General features: G+C 41.5%; 1 protein-coding gene across 2 annotated transcripts in view; it reads right to left on the minus strand.

Moving 5' to 3' along the window:
- Positions 1-17,372, minus strand: part of Alg6 (ALG6 alpha-1,3-glucosyltransferase) — a 39,381-nt gene extending 22,009 nt beyond the window's left edge. The window contains exons 1-6 of one of the 2 annotated variants that reach the window (XM_034501683.2): positions 17,274-17,372; positions 14,309-14,564; positions 7,316-7,400; positions 3,474-3,563; positions 2,402-2,490; positions 735-817 (exon numbers count right to left, since the gene is read on the minus strand). In XM_034501683.2, coding sequence (XP_034357574.1) covers positions 735-817; positions 2,402-2,490; positions 3,474-3,563; positions 7,316-7,400; positions 14,309-14,390 — 429 coding nt within the window. In that variant the 5' untranslated portion in view covers positions 14,391-14,564; positions 17,274-17,372. Of the gene's footprint in view, positions 1-734; positions 818-2,401; positions 2,491-3,473; positions 3,564-7,315; positions 7,401-14,308; positions 14,565-17,134 lie in introns of both variants that reach the window. The other variant, XM_076934616.1, reaches the window with a different exon arrangement.
- Between the last annotated feature and the right edge of the window lie 293 nt (positions 17,373-17,665).

The following is a 17,665-nucleotide window of genomic DNA, read 5'->3' on the forward strand; positions in this document are numbered from 1 at the left end:
GCAGAGTGATGTGCACTGTGCAGTTAGCGTGTAAAAAAGTCCCATCTTCCTGAGAGACTGTACTTCCTTAATCAGAATAGTCCACTTCACAAGTCACCTATTAAAACACTAAAGCTTTCATGGAGCAATAGAAATACTTTTAAAAAGTAAAATTACTGAAAGGAACTTTCTTATCTGTTGGTTTGTTGACTCTCACTATGTAGCTCTGGCTGTCTTAGAACTCACTATGTAGGCCAGGCTGTCCTCAGACTCACAGAAATGCACCTGTCTCTGCCTCCCTCCCACAATGCTGGAATTAAAGATGCCCTCAACACCACACCCAGAAAGACAGTTTAATCTAATGATTGGCTATATAATCAATCAATGTAAAATTCTCAAGGAAGGAGACTTGATCATGACTGTGGACAGACACAAACTTTCCAAAATGCCTTTTAGTTAAGTCCTTGTCACACGCCAGCTCAAAATTCTGATTTATGAGCTTAGCAGTAAGTGCAGCACGGTGTGCGCCAACATCACACAGTTCTAAAGTTCAATGCGCTGTTATTACTAGAGCGCACTTAAAGTAATTACTGTAAGTTAAACGTTGTTTTTAAATGCAAATTAATCAATAGAAGATAAAATATTCATTATCCTATGTACTCCCAAAGAGCAGGGCTTTCTTAAAGCCAATCCTTCCTAGGCTAGTAATAACACACACATTCAGAGATGAAACGTCAAGCAGGGGTAGCAGTTACCTTTCTCTTAGGTGAGATTTCTTTTAAGGAGTAACAGTACAAAAGCACAGCGGGTATGTAAATGAGCAAATCAGCAGCAAGAACTGAAACACAAGCAGAGAGGATGAGTTTGACAGGCTCCAGCAACCCAGCCCCCACCGTCCTCCTACAGCCCCCACTGTCCCCCTACAGCCCCCACCATCCCCCTACAGCTCCCACCGTCCCCCTACAGCCCCCACTGTCCCCCTACAGCTCCCACTGTCCTCCTACAGCCCCTACTGTCCTCCTACAGCCCCCACTGTCCTCCTATAGCCCTCACTGTCCTCCTATAGCCCCTACTGTCCTCCTACAGCACCCACCATCCTCCTATGCCTCCACCCCATGGCCTACACCTGATTATAAACACTGTATCACTAGACAATGTCAGAGTCATGCTCCTGCTGCTTTAATTTGGGCATCAAAGGAACATTCAAAGCACAGGAAGACACAGTATATTCTCTCTGATACTCAAAATGATCTGCTCAAAAGAACAACTAGAAGGAGAACTGTTAGTGCTACTATTTATAATATATATACTTCATAATGAGTTCCAGACTAGCCATGCAACAATAAAACATAGCAAGACCCCATCTCAAAAAAAAAAAAAAAAGCTTGAGAGAGGCCTGGGTAAGGAAGAAAGTGGAAATACACACAAAGTAGGTGTGTGTCTGTGTCTGTCTCTGTGTGTGTGTGTCTGTGTATGTGAACGTGTGTGTTCAAGCATGGGATAGGATGGTGGGGAACAACAGAATGGGGACAAAACAAAAAGAGAAAAAAGCAGTAGTTATTTTAGAACAAAGGATAACAGGGATATCAAAAAATTCTGCTATCCTGATACAAATTTTTAATGCCTAGCACTCTCTTTAAGGCTGCCCTAAAAGCTGTAGCTCAAAGGTAGATACTACTTTGGATGCTGTGATAGTTTGTATATGATTGGCCCAGAAAGTGGTAGGGGCTTGACTAGCATTTTAAGTTACTTTGTTTTCTCCCCAGCACCCCTCAAAAAGAGAGGAGGGGGTGTCTGAGTGAACTGTAATGTACAACCCACACAATGTATGAAGGACTGCCTTAAGAAAGGCTGAAGGAGCCTGGGATGAGGGCACTAGAACAGCACCGTAAACAAGTGCAGCTTCAGTCTCTTACCATCTGACCTACAGCAAGCTTCCCTCCCATGTAACTGCACCTTGAGAGTTTCCTCAGCTTTAAATAAGGGTAAGACTATTCATTTCAATTGATTTCTCATAGGATATATAATAAGTATATATATAATAAAGTAATATAATAAAAATGAAATACCCAGATTTACTCTTTTACTCTTGGTTTAAAGGTTACATATACTTTTAGTCTACAGCATTTACATATATACATATGCATAACTGCAAGTTTCAAATCCATTAGAACAATAGCTGGGCATGGTGGCACATGCCTTTAATCTCAGCACTCAGGAGGCAGAGGAAGGTGGACTTCTGTGGGTTCAAGGCCATCTGGTCTACATAGTACGTTCTAGAACAGCCAGAGCTACATATTGAGACACTGTCTCAAAAACAAACAAAATAAGAATAATACTTTTTCAATTGAGTACATTTATCAATTTACCCAAATTGTTATTAAAAATTGAAATTTTGAGCCAGTACCAACTGCTATTTTACCTGTGGCACGCATGAAGAGCTTGTGTGCCTGACTCTCATATCCTCGTGATGTGTGAAGTGCAACCCAGTCTGGATTTATAAACTTTGCCCTGCAAATCAAACATATACACATGCACTTTACTCCTCTCAGGTTTAGTAATTAGGGCATCTGAGAACGCAGGACTTTAAGAATTATCTGTTGCTGTTAATCAAGTCAAAACTGAAGCTTTATGTCATCAGGTAAATTCACTGAGGATACAGAACAGTAGCCCCTCTGTCCTGCTCATCTGCCAGGACAATCATGTAATATGCAGATGTCTGACCCTCACCATCCTAGTATAAAAAACAATCTGACATCACATTTCACTATTAAAAACATTCTCTTCAGGTATCATAACAATGCCTTTAGTAAACATATTCATCATAAATTGTATGTAAAACTCATCCATTATTATTGGTAAATGAAGCTTTTCAATCATATATAATACCCTGTACACTACAATGTATAACTAATCATCACAAAGTTTAGATGCTTTACTTTCAACCCATGAAAATTTACTTTATAAAGCACAAAACAGTTAAAAGTTGAAAGAATAAATCATGACAAAGTAAAGAAGTTCCTCAAATGTTTGCTGACACACTTCAAGTCTAAGAGAAACTATGCTACAGAGATGAACAGGGTCCCCACCAAAACAGAAGTCCTCATCTATGAACTACTTCACTTAGAACAAAACGAGGTGGGGGACAGAGCACATCCTAAGTCACTAACTTGTAAGTTTCTAACTTAGCAGAGAAGTTAAGGCTATTTGGACTTGCAGTTTTCACTTATTTGGCTACTCCAGAAAAATGAAAGCTATCTTATATTAGACACTGCTCAGCAGCCGATGTGTAGTTGGTAACATCTCTACTCCAAAACAAATGTAAACCTTGCATTCTTTCTAGCATACAAAAGCTACAGAAATATCCAAATTCTGAGTGGTTCTTAAGCTTGTAAGATGATTGAAGTTACAAACAATAACTTTTTAATAAGTCAGATCACACCATATCCAAAAGCATAAATATTCAGTTATATTAAAAAAAAAAAAGAACTCACACATATGCACATAAGAGACTATGATAGGCCGTAAGAGGTGGGTAATCCAATCCCCAGTACTGTAAATTGTTATCACTACTGTTAAAATACCTGGAAAATAAAAGGCACCATTATCAGTATTCAAGACACAACTTAACATCTCATGCCATTTAATTAAAATTAAGCTTAATGGTTTAATTAAGACATTAATTACCCTCTTAACATTAAATACAATCGGGGCTACCCCAGGTCCCTGGGACTTATTGTCACTCCATTCTTAGTAGACTTTAGTGTATCGATTATACTCATACAACAAAATATATCCAACAAGACATTTGTGGCTGATACTGTAACAATTTTAAAAAACAGCACTTTTAATGCATAATCTTAAAAAAAAATTGAAGGCCAGTTTCAAAGAACACATGAAGATATGGCTCATGGAAAGAGGAAGACTTCATGGATAAGCAGGCTTGATCGAGACTTTGAAAATAATTCAGCTAGCATATGTAACTCAGTCCTACTATACAAAAGAGTCTGTGAACCAATGGGGAAAACTTGGTCGAGAGTCTAGAAAGGTGCTTGGTTCCTCCAGGTAAAGATGTAAAGGAATTATAAATAAAATCACTGTGCCTCTAAGAGGAAAATTAAGTTATATGAATATATTTCTTAATTGTGTCCTTTGTAGCTAAGCAACTTCTTCCATCGACTTTACTCTCAGTCACAGGAACAATTTACGATAATGCAGACTGTAGTGGTTTGAATATGGAATGGCACTATTTAGAAGTATAGCCTTGGAGTAGGTGTGTCGCTGTGGGCGTGGGCTTTAAGACCCTCTTCCCCTAGCTGTCTGGAAGCTAGTCTTGTTTGCCTTTGGATGAAGATGTAGAACTCTCAGCTCCTGCTGCACAGTGCCTGCCTGGATGCTGCCATGCTCTTGCCTTGATGATAATGGACTGAACCTCTGAACCTGTAACCCAGCCCCAATTAAATGTTGTCATTATAAGAGTTGCCTTGGTCATGGTGTCTGTTCATAGCAGTAAAACCCAAACTAAGACAGAAATTGATACCAAGAGTGGGGTATTGTGTGATAGGCCTGACCATGCATGCTTTTGTTTGGAAGAATGTGGGTTTTGGGACTTTGGATTTAGAAAGCTATAGGATGTTTAAATGGGACTTAATGAGCTATCCTAGTAGGAATGTGGAAGACTTTATTGCTCTGAGTGATTTCAATTGTGCAGACATGGCCTAAGAGGTTTCAGGGGAGAATTTCAATATGTGACCTAGAAACTGTTTTTGTGGTATTTTGGTGAAGAATGTGGCTAGTTTTTGCCCTTGTCTGAAGAATCTGCCTAAGGCTAAGGTAAAGAGACTCAGATTAATTGCTCTGACAAAGGTAGTCTCAGAAATGCCCATCTAGACTTTGTTCCCTGGTTAAGTCTCATGAAGAGCATTTTAAACAAGCATAGCAAACTGAGAAAGAAAAAATATAAAATATATGGTTGGAGTATTAAAGGGGCACCAGGAAGTAAAATGGAGCTGAATCCTGTTTTCAAGGATATTAAATTTAATTAAGGGGCCTTGGGGCAAGATCCCATCCAGCAAAGTTTAGGTCAAGGCATGGTAGTATACACCTTTAATCCCAGGAGACAAAGACAAGCAGATCTCTGAGTTCAAGGCCAGCAAGTTCTCCATGAAGAAAAACTGAAATCCAGGCTTGTTGGACCCCACCTTTAATCCTCATCCTTAGGAGACAGGCATGAAGATCTCTGAGTTCAAAGTCAGTCTACAGAGCAAGTTCCAGAGCAGCCAAGCTTAGGCAATGAAGGAGTTGAAAAACAGAAAGCTGGTAATAATGTACAGAACAAAGGGCCATGTTCCAGGTCTTGCAAGCAGCAGAACTCAGCAGCTTTGGCCACGTGGCGCTGGCTTTAGAATCTAGAATAGAAGGGACTACTGGGACAATTGATGCTGGTTAGCTGAGGCTGATCTTTGTCCCAGTAGTCCCTTCTATTCTAGACTAGAAATCTAGGAAGTGTTTTCTGAGAAAAAAAAAAAAAAAAAAAAAAAAAAAAACTGTTCCAGAGATAGCCAAGGTTGGACCTCATGCTGCAGCTGGACTTGGTAATATAAAAGACTCACCCAGGTGGTAGAGGTTTTGAAAGCATGAAGGAGTCATGAAGAGCAGCTGAGGCTCGGCACTGTGAGAGGCCATGGAAGGCCATTGGTGAAGGTGCAGCCTCAGTTGCAATTGATGGTCCAGGACTGAAAGGGTCATGCAAAGGAGTTGAGGCTTGGCACCATGAAGAGAGCCTATGAGAGGCTATTGGTGAAGCCTCATTGCAGTGGAAGAGCCTGGTGCATGTGCGTGTGCGTGTGTGTGTGTAGGTCAAGAAACTAGAAAGGGAGAAAAGATATTAAGGAGCAAGAAGAGAGGAAGGAGGAATGGGGGGTGGGGCTGGAGATATGGCTCAATGGTTAAGAGTGAGTGCTGCTCCTGGAGAGAACCAGTGTTTGGTTCCCAGTACCCATGTCGAGAGGCTCACAACTGCCTCTACCTCCAGCTCCAGGGATCCTCTCGACTCATCATGTACATACATAACCCACTCACAGACACACAAAAAATGTCTGAATTCCTTTTCAAAAGAAAGGGCTGTGGAATATGTAAGGCATGAAAGCAGAGAAGGGGCTCTTGGCTGGGGAGAAAGGGAACCAGTGGGAGGGAACAGGGGAGAGGTAAGGGCTGCGAAAACAAGCATGCGTGACGTGCCTGAATACAGCCCTTGCTGACCAGTGAAGCACGCAGACGTCACTTCCATTCTGCAAGTGATAAAACTACAAGAGAAAGCTAGAAAATCTGCAAAGATCACAGCAGCAGTGAACAGAGCTGGGATCTGACCTCTGACCTACACTCTTCAAATTACATGGCTAAGATTCCTCCAGGTAGATGTGTACATGAAACTAAGGTTAGTGACCACTGTTTTAGCGGTTGAGAATAACAACAATTTCTATGATGTCTGAGTTCTACAAAGCAGACCATACAAAGCACACCATGAAACCACTGACAGGTAGAATGACCTTTTCTTTACACCACAGAGAGAACCACAAAAATAAAGACCTTGTAAGAGGGGACAAATGAATACTCTTCCCTTTGAGAGATGGTTACTGGGGTCTGTAGCATGCCAGGACCCACACAAGATGCAGCATACTCAGAGATAGCCAAAGGGGCAGAAGTAAAGCTTTCAATTGAAAACAAATTTAAATTTCCCTTTTATTCTATCTCAGCTCCACAGTTATTACTGCCAAGACCTTTCTGTTTTTACCTAGAGCTGATGTCTTAGTAAGATTTACAGAAAAAAGTACAGATTAGGAAACAGGGGAAAAAAACTATCTACTCATAATGCTGCTTTTAGCTTATATCTATTCAGAGGGATTTCCAAGATAAAGTGTTCTTGTATCAGACTTGTAGTTTAGGGCTTGCCAAGATGTCTCCACAGGCAAAAGTGACAACATGAATTTGATCCCTGGAACCTACATAAGTGTGGAAGGAGAAGACCAACACCACAGAGCTGTCCTCTGACCACCACAGGCACGCTGTGGCATGGGTGCACCCCCATACTGTCACACATGGTAAGAATAAATACAATTTAAAGATGTTTAAAAATTATAAGTTTTAGATTAATAGCAAAACCTAGCTAATTGGGTATGCATATGGATAATTTTCAGGACTGTGAAAGTTCAAAGATGAGATTCAATAAGCAAGAGATGAAGAAAATGGTGTTTGAAGAAAACCATATGAAGAAACGCCATCATATAACCTGTATTAACTATAATAAACAATAAAACCAAGCCAAAATTATCCATACCATTGTTTGACTGGTAAATTAAGGGTAATTTCTTGCCAGTGTCTCTGAGCTTCATAATCACCAAACATAGGTGGTTTTCCAGCACCTAGAATGAAAAGCAAAAAGAGAATAATAATGAACTTTTTTTTTCCTTATAAAAATGTCCTATATTACAGGAACAACTGGAGCTAGAAAAGGAATACAGGAGTAACCAAGGTCAGAGATGAGGCCTGAATCCAGTACTACAAGTCACCAAGTGACCACATGATGGGCAAATTCCTTACCCTCCCTAAGCTCAAGAGCCACACAGCCTACGGAGAACTGCTAAAGCAAACACCAGATAGGTGAACACCCAGTACAGAGCCCAGCACAGCAGACACTCAGGAATGGCCACTGTAGCACCACTCAGTTTATTAGCAGTACAGGGTAGGCATGATTGGTTTTTGTTTTGTTTTGTTTTTTTCAATTTTATTTGCTAGCATACCTTTAATCTCAGCATGGGGAGGCAGAAGCTAGATGATCTTTATGAATTCAAAGCCAGCCTGGTCTACATAGTGAGTTCCAGAACAATCAGGAATACATAATGAGACTCTGTAATAAATAAAAACAAATAAATGTGCACGCATACACGTACATGCACGCACGCATGCACACACACACACTTTTTACTAAAGTTGTTCATATTTGTTGGCTAGATTCTACCAATGCTAGACAATATGTAATTATGGGAAAAGCAGACTACCCGTTCTATATACTATATATACATGTGTTACACTATATACACATGTGTATAGACATATACGCATGTATAAACATGTACATGTGTATAGACATGTACATGAGTAACGTAACCGGCACAAGAAATAACCCACAGTACAAACACACTTGTACATATGCAAGCCCTGCCTCTCAGAATGTCTTACTCATCTTTGTCTCCTCAGGATATGTTCACCTAGTGCCTCTCAGCAGCACCTGGCAGATTCCCAGTGACTGTTGATACAGCAAAGACGCTGATGTAGGTAGTGTGACACAGCAAGGCTTTTAATTCAAACAATGTAAGTTCTTCATTTCCCACTTAATGAATGCTCAACACCCACTTGTGATGGCAGACATCATGCCAAGGCTGTTTGAATATAAAGCCCACGTATTGGTTCTTGCCCCCAAACACCTTTACTGTACGGCACTTTAAACATTCTGTTCATTATTTACTCTCTATTCTATATATAACTTCTATCAGTTCATCCATGCTGCCTTCAAGAATCTCCTCAGAGGACCAGGGAGAGGGCTCTGTGGGTACAGTGCTTGCCACTAAATCCTGCTTGTCTGAATTTGATCCCTGAAACCCATATAAAAAGCTGAATGTGGTAGTGCACATCTTAACCCAGTATCTCTAAAGCAAAGGAGGAGGCAGAGAGAATCATCCAGAAGCCTTTGGGCCAGCTACCCTGAAACAGTAAGAGCAACGCTGCCTTAATGTGGGAGGAGGGGAGAACACACTCCCTCAAGTTGTCCTCACATCTGCACACACTCACACACTAATAAGTTCTTTAATCACCTCAGGGTTATGGATATATCTTAGTGATAGAATGTGCCTAGTATGTACAAGGTTCAATCCCTAACACCAAAATAAATAAATAAATAAATAAAACCAAGCTGAGTTGAGTGTATTATAAGAATCACTTCAAAGGTTAAGAATGAATGGGGCAAGGATGATGGCATACACCTTTATTCCTCTACTTGGGAAGTAGAAGTAGGCAGATCTCTGTGAGTTTGAGACCAGTCTTGTCTACTTCAGGCCAGCCAGGGCTACGTGGTAAGAACCTGTCTCAAAACAAATTAGGCACAGTGGTGCATGCTTGTAACACCAGCACTCAGAAGTAGACAGGCAGGAAGATCAGAACTTCAAGGCCATTCTTGGCAACACAGGCTACATTAGTCCAGCCTAGGCTACACAAGCCTTGTCTCAAAGTACAAACAAAATCATTTCAAATCCTATATTCCCCATGAGCCTCCCCTTACAAACTAAAATAGAAATGGTTAATTAGTGACTTCTCATAATATGTATATTTTCCATATCATGTTTGTCATATAGCTGTACTACTTCCTAATTGACAGCCAAGTATGAATTTTAGTTACTAGAAACAGAAAAATTTGTTTTCCATAAATCAAAATAAGCATCATGTTAGACATGTACTAATTTTAAAATGTACTCAACTAAACTCAACAGGAGCAGAAAAATAATTCCTTCTAATAATTTCTTAAAGGAAAAGAATTCTTCAACAAGTTATTTGCATTTTTTACATGTATATGTGTGTGTGAATCTAGTTCAATAAATACAACCACTGAATATATAGTTTCTTTGGGAAGACAAAAAGAGGGTTTTTTTTTTCCAATGCCATTAGGATAATAAATTCAGAAAACATTTTGGTAATTCCCTATACCCGAAGAAAAAAAATCAAACTATCTAAAACTACTCGAGAAATCATTCAGTAGATGTAGAAGAATTTATTACTGCTCTCTAACAAACAGAAGAATGGATAACGACTCTCTTCAGGGTTGGGAAACAAGTTTTTATCCAGAGTCTGACCTACTTCAATAAATTCAGCTGACACTGGCTATGGAATTAGTACTTAAGTTTTTAAAACTGCTAAAGTGCCCTCAAAGCAACCCAGAAGGACAGCCCAACTGTGCCTGTGGGAGCTTCACTCAGAAGGGCAAAAGGATTTCTTCCACAGTGATTAAGTCTACAAACTTACTCACGGGAAAATGAGAACCTTATAAAGACAACACACCAACCAACTTGCATTCACAGAATGCCTGTTCTGTCACATTCCCAGGAAAATGGGAGTAAGTAGCACTAAAAATGTTCACTTTATTAAATGCTAACTTATTCAAAATGGTGTTTAGATAAAAATAAGCAGTCTGTCAACAACGCATACTTTACAGGAAACTTTGAACCTTTTAAGAGAAGAGTTCACTGCATTTTTCTATGAATGTCATCTCTTATTTCTGGTAAGAACATGCAACCTTTCACAAATAGGAGTGGTTAAGCCAAATGAAATCAACCAATCTCATGCTGTCATGGTTTTTAATAAACGACACTTTGCAAAAGCTGACTTTTTAAAATGACTTTTTCCTTAGCTACCAATATTATTTGTGGTTGGAGTCAGGGGAGATAACAAACAAACTCAAATGTTGTTATAATAGTTTAGTAGACTGCAAGAGGCATTGTAAATCTCTGTGAGAAATGGCCAATTAGTACAAATAAAAACCTGTCTATTCCCCATAGCTTATTTAATACAACATATAATATTCAGTATCTTAGTTCTGTGAAAAAGCAAGACTAAAAACAAAATGGGGATAAATTTTAGAAGAAATTAAATTACAATAATGTATTTAAGTAGTTTCCTAAATGATGTACATTTACAAGGAAGAATAATTCAGTAAAACTAAAGAAAGCTAACTTGAATTTCTATGCTTTAGTATGACAAGGATTTGGACATGCTCCCCAAAGTGCAGTCCAAGACACAATGCAGACGTTAAGCTGAAAGAATCTGAGAAACAGCAGACATAGACAGGTCTCTCTAACCTTTCCCTAGAGCAGGTCACAAGACCATCAAGCAAGAAGAGCTCTGGTAAATTTTCTGTGTAACCAACAATGACCTTGAACTCCTGACCCTTCTGCTTCTACTTCCCTAGAGCTGAAACTACTGGTATGCACGAACATACCTGGCTTCTGTGTGGTATGCACCAACATACCTAGCTTCTGTGGCATCAGGGATTGAACCTGTCTCCTCTTTACCAGACCTAGAGCAAAACACTCAGGTTTAAGGAGTTCTTTGATTTCACATCTCCTTAGGGAGCTAAGTTCTGTTGCTATAGTTAGGAAACAAGGAGGCTTACATGGCTCCTATACAACTCCTTTGCCTGGTGGTTGAAGTGAGCCGCATAGCCGGCTCCATGAAACAATATTTGTAATAAACTTGGTAAGCATACCGTGGCTACTGCACACAATCCCATTTGCCTCTCCTCACCCTACTCCAAATTCTAGGATGCTTCTAGAACAAGCTCCTAAAACAAGTATGATCTTATGTCCTTTCTGCCCTCACAATCAGTTTGGCTATCAGTCTGACTCATCTGTCTCAACACACATACACACACACACACACACATACCTACACACACACATACACACACACCATATTTTTCCATCCTTCTTGCTTTATTTCGTGTTTTCTTGCATCAGAATGTTCTTCTCACCCATTTTCTGCTTAGTAAAATCATTAGAATATATTAAATGTTACATACTAAGATTTTCTTGTCTGAATTAGAAAATGTCTAGTGTTTCAAATCTAGTCATTTTATTTTAATTTAAAAGTAATATATATTTACATACTCACCCTGCCCACCAAGCTGTTTGTTTTTTCTAGGAAATATACTGTACTGGCTAGGTTTGTGTGTCCACTTGACACAAGCTGGAGTTATCACAGGGAAAGGAGCCTCCCTTGAGGAAATGCCTCCATGAGATCCAGCTGTAAGGCATTTTCTCAATTAGTGATCAGGGGTGGGAGAGTCCATGGTGGGTGGTGCCATCCCTGGGCTGGTAGTCCTGGGTTCTGTAAGAAAGCAGGCTGAGCAAGCCAGTAAGTAACATCCCCCCATGGCCTCAGCATCAGGTCCTGCTTCCTGACCTGCTTAAGTTCCAGTCCTGACTTCCTTTGGTGATGAACAGCAATGTGGGAAGTATAGGCTGAATAAACCCTTTGCTTCTTGGTCATGATGTTTTGTGCAGGAACAGAAACCCTGACTAAGACACATACCATTTATCATTCCTTATTATTATTAAAGCCTTAATAATTACCAAGACCTCTTTTTGGCTACACAGCAATCAATTTTTGGAGGGCTTTTTTTTTTTTTTTTTTTTTTTTTTAAGACAAGCTCTCATACAAACCAGGCTGGTCCTTACTATATAGCCAGAGCTGGCCCTGAATTCCTGACCTTCCTGCTTCTACCTCCTGAGTGCTAGGATTACAGGTGTGTGACCACACCTGGCCAAATTTGGAGTTAAATAATCTACTGTGATGATCAATAGAGGAGAGGCATGTCCATGTGCTAATTCTGTTCCTACATAAAGAGAGCACGGTTCATACTTACTATTTGAATTAATCCCTCAAGAAATCTGCTGAAGTATTTATTGACACTCCTGACTTGTTAAAAGCTTGGAGAAATTAAATAACTTCCCCAAGATTAGGCAACTAACAGGTAAAAGATTTGAGTCCAAGCTTTACTGCACAGCATTTAAGCGATTTTTTTTTTTTTTTTTTTTTTTTTTTTTTTTTTTTTTTTTTTTTTTTTTTTTGGTTTTTCGAGACAGGGTTTCTCTGTATAGCCTTGGCTGTCCTGGAACTCACTTGGTAGACCAGGCTGGCTTCGAACTCAGAAATCCGCCTGCCTCTGCCTCCCAAGTGCTGGGATTAACATTTAAGCAATTTTAAACTTCCTTAAAAGTACAAATTCATCTGAGGGGCAGGAGTGGAAGAAAAGTTGCTGGCACAATCAACATCCATGCTTGCATGTATGGGGCTACCACAAGACTCAGTAGCTGGACCATCACAACACAACCCTAACCATTTAGCTGAGTTAGTCAGGTCCTCCTCTTTCTCAGAAGCCTCAGAGCAGAGTCACACAAGCACTGACTGGAATCAAGTGATCATTTGAACCCTGCTGCCATTTAATAATTGTCTTGGGATTTTTGTTCTTTTAAACTTTTTTGCTATGTATGGATGTTCTGTCTGCATGTCTGTCTGTGTACCGCATGTGCCTATGGAGGCCAGAAGAGGGTGCTGGATCCTCTAAAATGGATCCACAGCCAATTAGTAGTATCAAGTGGGTGCCAGGAACCAAACCTCGATGGCTTGAGCCATCTCGCCAGCCCTCTTTCTTTCTTATTCCAAATTATGTTCAGATGAATTAGTCCTGGCGAACGTCCAGTGTCATGACCCTCACTCCTCAGGACTGCCCCATTCTGTGTTTGTGCATTTGGACGTTTCCCATCTTCCATGGTTGTTAATACTAAAGAGTATAGTGTCAGTCATCGTAAATGCTCAACACGCACTCTCCTTGCTACTAGTTCTATTCTGTCTCTTTACCTCTGACCTTTTCCTGCCATCTTTTTTATTACCAGAAAATTCTACAACCAGATTGACTAGGTAAATGTAAAAGCACAACTCCAGCCATGTCTAACAATGGCTGTGCTGAGCTACATCTTGGTTCTTTTTTCTCCCCAGGCTACTTCTCCACAGACACACACACATCAATTTTTTGTTTTTTCCCTCCCATTTTTATTCCTTTGAAGACGTTTTTTTCAATCTTAATTCTTTTTTAGTGTTTAGGTCACTCCGTATTGGTAGCTGTATTCTCTTATATTTCCCTCAAATCCTTAAGTCAGACATCTTATCTCAGGTCCGCTCTGGTGTGCTTTTCATCAGTCACTTCTATTACCCTTGTACCTCAAACATAACTAAATTATCACATCTTACAATGACTGATTATCTATGTGAAACTGAAATCTCTGACATCAATATTCACCTTATATTTCCAGCACCCAGCACATGTGATACCTGCCACAAAGCATTAAATCCACACCTGCAGAACTGAATTTGCTCCATCCCCAGTCTGCAGGATCAGGCTCCATCCCTCCTTTCAATTGTCCTCTGCTCCACTGTTTCCTTTCTCAATCTAGTGACCTACCTCTCCACCACAAACACCAGCAAACATAAACCCACGAGACCATCTTCAAGGACTAGCTCATGACATAATAACACCTCAGTTTGTCACACTCCAAGCCTGAGTGCATTTTTGTCTTCTCATATCACACAATATATTTACCTCTTACACTTTTTCATTATAATTAGATGCATATGGTTTCTTAATCATAACAATAAAGACTCAAAATCCTCTATTTCAGTCAAATAGGACTATTTACCAATCTTTGAGACAGGAAAAGTATACTACCTGAGTAAGAATTGAGAGAAACCGTCCACCGCACTGTGAGCCCTATTAAGACCACGACTGTCATCCAGGACCAGCTCTCCATAGCTCTTCAAACTCGGGGAGGAAAACAAAAGCTAGAGCCACAATGCTTCCCCCAAAGTCAGTCACTTGTCTCCTCCTTCAAAGTGATGTTACCATCCCTGTCGTTAGGAGCTTGAGAGGATTTTAAATGATGCTTTGCTTCAAAACAATGAAAACTTGATTATGACTCTGTAGCCTAGGGAGAAAACATAAAGAAGCAAGATTTAACTCAGCACCCCAATAAAGAACACATGGAGCCACTCAGAAATGTGGGGAGGTTTTGGAGGAATGGATTGAGAGCTACAGAGGGCTCCTTACCCCCAGGATTGAGATATATACTGCAAACAGCAATTCTGTAAAACAAGGTGCAATGTGTCTAAGGATAAGATAGACAAAGGCTTGTTTTGTTGTTGTTGTTTTGTTTCCTTTAAAGGCAGGTTTATTGGAAAGCTGCTCTCAGGTGGGCGTCTTCACTGGCCCCAAGGACCAAGGCCAGGGAAGTTGCCATGGGGGAAGGGGAGGGGGATAAGGAAGGGGGAGAGAGAAAGAGAGAAAGGGCCCTCAGTTCTGGACTATAACCTATAAAACAACATTTCCCCCACTAAGGTTGGCTATGGTTATGGTGCTTTTCATGGCAACTGAAAGCAAACTCTGAGAGTGAGAACAACCAGGTTAAATGAACTGTCCTCTGTTCCAGATAATCTGATTTCCTCGGTGCTTCTTCAGGAAAATTTAAAAAACAAAAACAAGCCTTTTGATAAGCCAAGTTATCAGCATCATGAACTTACAAATGCTAGAATACTTAACAGGTATCATGCTGCCCCAGCTTGCCAAAAGCACAGCGGCAGAAGACCAGCTACACCACAGATGAAACATTCGAGTCCAAAAAGATAAAACAGAGCAACTATGGAGTAAATCTAACTCTAGAACTAACAAGAGTTTATACATTCAAATTCATTCAAAGCACTGTACTTAAATGTGGCGGGGGGGGGGGGGGTCAAGTGTGTGCTCACTGACAAGAAGACAATGGATAACTAACACTCTTCAGTTTTGTGTGGACCTATGAATGATGGCCCATTTAACAGACACGTTGATTATTAGCAAGAAAACGTGATAGGAGTGTAGTCCAGTGGTAGGTCCTGGGTTCAATACCCAATGAGATCTGCCCAAACACAAATGGGTATCTCATGAAGGAAGTTCTTCTTCAAGTTCAAACACAAACTGGTTGACTATTTGATGGTAATATTTTAGATGTGGAAACAGGATCTCACTATGTTGCCTAGATTGGCCACCAACCTGGAATCCTCCTGCCTCAGATTCCTAAGCACTAGGATTACAGGTATGTACTTATAGGAATGTTTAAGATTTATTTTTTAAGTGTGTGTGTGCATATGTCCACAAGAGTGCGGGTGCCCTCAGAGGCCAGAGGTGGCAGATTGCCTGGAACTAGAGTTACAAGCAGTTGTGAGCTGTCTGACCCAGGTGCTGGGAATCGGACTCAGGTCCTCTACAACAGAAATAAGCACTCTTAACTGTTAAACCTTCGCCACAGGCCCCCCCAGAAATATTTTTAAGAGTCAGAATAAATGACTAATGTTTAAATTTTAGTCAGTGTCTCCCTGCCTCTAAGACACGCTGACACTTTTACAGAGCCTCTCTGATGAACTAGGCCCTCTTACAGCAATCATCAATTAAGAAAATGCAGTCAGGTATAGTGGCTCATGCCTCCAATCCCAGCATTTTAGAGGCAGAGGCAGGCAAATCTCCAAGTTCAAGGCCAACCTTGTCTACAAGGTTGTTCCAGGACAATCAGGGCTATACAGAAAAACCCTGTCTTGAAATTTTATTTTTTAAAAAAGAAAAGCAAAGCACCAGTCTTGTCAACAAGCCAGTCTGATGGGAACATTTTTTTAATTGAAGTTCTCTTCAATTAATGTTTCTGACTCTAGCTTGTTGAATTGCCAGTAAACTAGCCAGCACACCTATATGGTGCTATAAATTAAGAAAAAAAAAAAAAATTACCTAAGGGGGTGGGAGAAGGGTTAATGAGGAAGAAGGATTCTCTGGAAAGGTCTTGTGAGATGCAATGAATATTGTTATCTGAATGGAAAGAGTAAAAAGATGTGTTCACTGAGTGTCTAATTAATGAGCAACAATTTCCTGCACAGTTATGTACAGTATGGTTTTGCAAGCATGTATTCCAAACGCGCTCAGGAGGAAATGCCAGTCACTTGTTATTCAGGACGACACTGCTATGGGAGCAAAGATCATCTCTAGTCATTTCAATGTCCTTCCATCCTTAGAGCACGGTTGGCAGAAAGCAGGAACCCACTTGAATAGAGAGGAGAGTGGGGGTGGACAAATGAGGGCAGGAGAAGGGAGGAGAGAGAAAGGGACACTACATTTTCGGGAGTCCCGTGTCGTTATTCAGTGAAACACGGGGGTCTCACCGTGTTGCTCTGGCTAGCCTAGAACTCTCTAATGTAGAACAGGCTGCCTCTGCCTTCCAGTGCCACCATACCGGCTCTTTCCCCCCTTAAACTGTGACTGCTGTGCCACCTGCAAGAGCAGCTTAGGAACTTTCTCAGGAGGCCATGCACAGGTAGCAAGCAAACAAAACCCCGACAGGGGGCTAGGACGCCAGGTCCCAGATTGCTTCTTTTTCCTGCTAAAGTACCCTCAAGACATCCGCCTCCTGGCTCGGGAGGGACAGACCCACAGGACGGGGACCGAGTCGTCAGGGCCAATCCGGCTAGGCCGCGTCACCTCTGCTGGACGACCGCATGCCGGGGGTCTCGGGGATGGGTGGGTCCTCCCAGCAAGCCTCCGAGTCGTCCCCTCCAGCCGGCTGCCGGGACCTCCCCACGTCTGCCGCCTCCAGACTTCGTCCACCCCAGGCTCTTACCAGCCTCTGATCTCCGGAATTGGCGCCCGTAGAGAGCCAGCAAATGCGCCTGCGCACTCACAGCCCGAGGAGCAGGCGCGCCCCCAGCGGCCATCACGGGAGCGAGCCCGTAAGGCGTGGGGGCGGAGTGATGGGCGGAATCATCGTAGAGGGGCGGGACGGAGAGAGCGAGGCTACCACGTTTCGGGAGGCGGGGTACAAGTTCTGGAATTCGAGAAGCCTGGTGGCCGGGGTTAGGTCAGGGGCAGGTGGAAAGCCCCTTGCTCCTCTTTCCCGGGACCGTGGCCAGAGTTCAAGCGGCTGCTTAGCCCACGGATTCCTGTGAGGGGCGGCTCCTGCGCGCTTCGCAGTGGCGAGCCCTTGGCCAGTCCTCACCCCGAGCGGCAAGTCTT

The sequence above is a fragment of the Arvicanthis niloticus genome, chromosome 5 (assembly GCF_011762505.2).
Source record: "Arvicanthis niloticus isolate mArvNil1 chromosome 5, mArvNil1.pat.X, whole genome shotgun sequence".
Taxonomy (NCBI): domain Eukaryota; kingdom Metazoa; phylum Chordata; class Mammalia; order Rodentia; family Muridae; genus Arvicanthis; species Arvicanthis niloticus.